Source organism: Gordionus sp. m RMFG-2023, chromosome 1 (genome assembly GCF_954871325.1).
Source record: "Gordionus sp. m RMFG-2023 chromosome 1, tfGorSpeb1-WG-v2, whole genome shotgun sequence".
NCBI classification, from domain to species: Eukaryota; Metazoa; Nematomorpha; class Gordioida; order Chordodea; family Parachordodidae; genus Gordionus; species Gordionus sp. m RMFG-2023.
This window is the reverse complement of record NC_088775.1, coordinates 11,374,293-11,377,987: the sequence shown is the minus strand read 5'-3', so window position 1 is coordinate 11,377,987 and position 3,695 is coordinate 11,374,293. Positions and strand designations below refer to the sequence as shown.

The window sequence follows — 3,695 nt, the reverse complement described above, 5'->3', positions numbered from 1 at the left end:
TTAAAAATAAAATTTTGTTAAATTATAACGACCAGGCCATTTTATTAAAGTTATTTGGTATGTACCTTTCATTTTCTAATTTTTAACATTTCACAATACTGACGAAATGACCCAAAGAAAATTTGAGAGATTAAATTTTCACATTTCATATTGCTATGTTTTGGAGTTGTGGATCGTATCATAATATTTATAAAATGGAGGTGCCCTAGAGAAAATTGAGGATTCTAGATACTCAAAATTAGTATTAAATTATTAAATGTAGATGCAACTCAGCGATACCATGATCACTTTTTTAAGATATAGCACATAATACGATATTAAATATGGATTTCCGTCATAAGACACGAATGAAGTAAATTATAGGACAGCATTGGAAAGTAAGGTATGTCAAAATACGTTGAAAATGAACTTGGAATATTTTAAAAATCTTACAATAAACTTACGAAGTGTAAGATTGATATATAATTATAAAGTCATTCTAAAGAACGAGGTTATAGTTAGGGTTATAAATTTATTATTTTATGAAATATAAAATGCATTCAAATTTCAACTGAATATTAAAAGATCATTCAAAAAGATTTAATCCTGTTAATTTAATTAATTGTTGTTTAAACGGCTCGATTTTTAAAAACGACTAAACCAATATTTTAGCCAAAAAATATTAGACTAATCTCTAGATTTCTTTATTAGATGCTCAAACCTTTCTGCCATCTATATTCAAAATCTCCATGCTCGCGTAATATTTTTTGGCTAAAATATTGGGTTAGCCATTTTGAAAAATTAAGCCATTTAACAACACTTTTTTTTTCATATGATTTTTTTTCTTTGAAATCTTAAACAAGTTTAGTTAATAAAAATTGATAATTTAAGACGAGAAATTTTTTGATTAAGATTTCTTAAAACAATGAAAAATGTTTTAAAAAAATCCATGAAAAATGATTCTATTTTAATCACCTTCAAAATTATAAATCATTAATAATCGAATTTTATTTAAATTTATATGTTTATTTTAAATATACAATTATATTCCTAGCTTTTCAAAAAAAAATTAATTTGCCTTTTGGAAAAAAAATGTAAGAAATATAATTAGAAAACACAAGGACCCGAATATAATTATTCATTAACAATGTTATAAATTAAAAATATAGTTATATAAATATTTAAATAATGAAAATTTGTCTATGTAATGCTTTAATTAGCCTTACAACCACCATTTTTTTTTATAACCTACTATCTGAACCAACTAAATATTGATTAGAGTTCAATTTGTATTTTTCGTAATCAATATTGAGAATTTCGTCTAACTTCCAATTAGATTTTCTTCCTGCCCAAAAGATTATTTTTATATTATTAGAATAATTAAAATATATTAAATTGAAACCTAAGTATCTTTTTGATAATTTAAATTTTGTGGCGATTTGTAATTCTGTCACTTTTCTGGCCGTAAAAATGGCTAAAGTTGCAAGAGAGAACTCGATAAATAAACATAAAATAGCCAAGTAATATCCATTTCCTATGACGCAACCATCCAAGTCATATGCTTTCGTGTTTCTTCCACACACCCTTCTTATTATATCATCTTTCCAACTTAGGGGATAAATAAGGGTGGATAAAAGATTGAGCAATGCTTAATCGTAAAAAAGAAATGATTAAGTAATCTAAATAAAAAGAAAGAAATAATTATTTACCTGTTATATTTAATGACCACCCGACCACCAACAATAAATGTTTTACGATGACGATTTGAATGCGTTTTAATTTAGATATAGTTGGTTTTTGAAGGCTATTTTTTTCATCGACATTATTAATATTATCGCTATTCACTTTAGTATTTATACCATTGACATGTGAGTGTAGAAATTTAACCCTAGGAAGACACCAAAATAAGATCAACAAACTTAAAATAGTTGCAAAGTAAAACATTAAAGATATAACGAATACGAATGCCCCTATATATGCGCTCAAGAGAGGATGGATTGGCCCTCGGGTATATTGGAAAAAAGAAATGAACCAGTATTTCAAATATAAGCCCATTATCATCTTAGGGCTTCTATAAGAATTTGGCGAAGCATCCCTGTAATTATACGAGTCTAGCTCCGTATTTTGTAAGGCGATGTCATAAGCGTTGGAAAACTCCATGTTGGAAGGATTTATAGTAGACATGTTGGCATAACTGAGACAGAAAGGCTTTTCGTCATAACTATTCATCTTGTTACCGATCAAGCAATATCCCCATAGTCCTCCAACTATAGAACCAGGATTTTCGACGTTCAGACCTAGGATCCATGGTAAAGTGTTCACGCTGAGCACTAAAAGAGTAAATTTTAGCAAAATAAAGCACGTCCACAGAGATAGCCATATAAGAATCACCGTTATCAATTGATAATTAGTTAAATGTTTTGGATTCGCTAACTCTTTATTGTTGTCTTCTTCTTTGGAACAACCTTGAGTGTTCATATTTTCATTTAAATCGGCTGCTTGATTCCATCGAAGTTCGTCAAAGGTCATCTTGCTGTACATGTTTGGAACGTTCTTTAAAACGCCGTTTATTCGGAAGTTGTTATCGAATCCTCCGTTGTACAGAGGGTTGATACATTTATTGTACATGATTATTTTATCATTTTTCCCTCCAAACAACCCATTGTTAGCCGCCGAAAATTTTTTGAAAGTAGCGAGATCAGATTGCAAGTTATCTGGGGTATTTAAGGCTGGGTTAGAATGATGATAACCACCATTAGCGTAATTATTTACCGCGAACTTTGAAAAGCTTAGTTCCTTGCCAGTTTTATGTCTCATTGTAAATTATGAATTATGAATTTTTTAAAAAATTTATTAAAATTTTTTTCTCTTATCAAGCGTTGACATAATTGATTTTTGTATAAAAAATAAATAATAAAATGATTATCTGTTGCCTGTGGAAAAATTTTTTTTTCTATCTTATGACACAAAGTGGCTAAAAAAAATTTTTTTACAATTAAAATGATAATTAATTATCAATAAAAACAACTTTTTTATATTATTAAATGCCATTTTTAAAAAAAAATTTGATATTTTTATTAGGAAAAAATTCATAATCAGTATTATAATGAAAAAAATAAATAAATTATTCGACAGATAATAATATATTTAGGGGTGAAGAAGCTAGCTGTATTCTATTTCGTATGATATTTTAGATCATATAATTTTTTTGAATTTACATTAAATTTCGTTTTCCAATTATATCCAAAATATGAATTTGTTGAGATTCTTGCAAATAGTGTTGGAACATAAAGTCCCTCTGTATCTAAAGTGATAAGGCAAAAAGATAGTGAATGAAGAAGCCCACCTCTAACAAGGCCAGTCCTAATGCTTTTATAAAAGCATTACATTAAAGAAAAACACCAATTTTGTTATATTTTTTTTGTGTTATTTTAATATCGGACTGGATTCAGACTTTAAAAAAAAATAATCGGAAAGGCGGGGCAAAAACTTTTAAAAAAAATTAAGTTATAATAAGGATTATATTAATATTAAGCTATTGTGCTTAATTACCGCTTACATTTACTATACAATAATTGTCCTAAATGATATATATTTTAATATATGATCTTGTTAAAATATGATTTAACGTGTTAAAATATGATTTAACGTGTTAAAATATGATTTGACGTGTTAAAATATGATTTAACGTGTTAAAATATGATTTAACGTGTTAA

The 3,695-nt window shown here is 27.2% G+C and overlaps 1 protein-coding gene across 1 annotated transcript; it reads right to left on the bottom strand.

The window, feature by feature from the left end:
- Window positions 1-1,038: 1,038 nt before the first annotated feature.
- LOC135931441 (uncharacterized) lies at window positions 1,039-2,851 on the bottom strand. Its single transcript, XM_065468553.1, has 3 exons — window positions 1,689-2,851; window positions 1,382-1,627; window positions 1,039-1,324 (listed from the first exon to the last, which is right to left on the bottom strand). Exons 1-3 carry the CDS (start codon window positions 2,794-2,796, stop codon window positions 1,221-1,223), a joined length of 1,458 nt encoding a protein of 485 aa, XP_065324625.1. The 5' UTR covers window positions 2,797-2,851; the 3' UTR covers window positions 1,039-1,220.
- Between the last annotated feature and the right edge of the window lie 844 nt (window positions 2,852-3,695).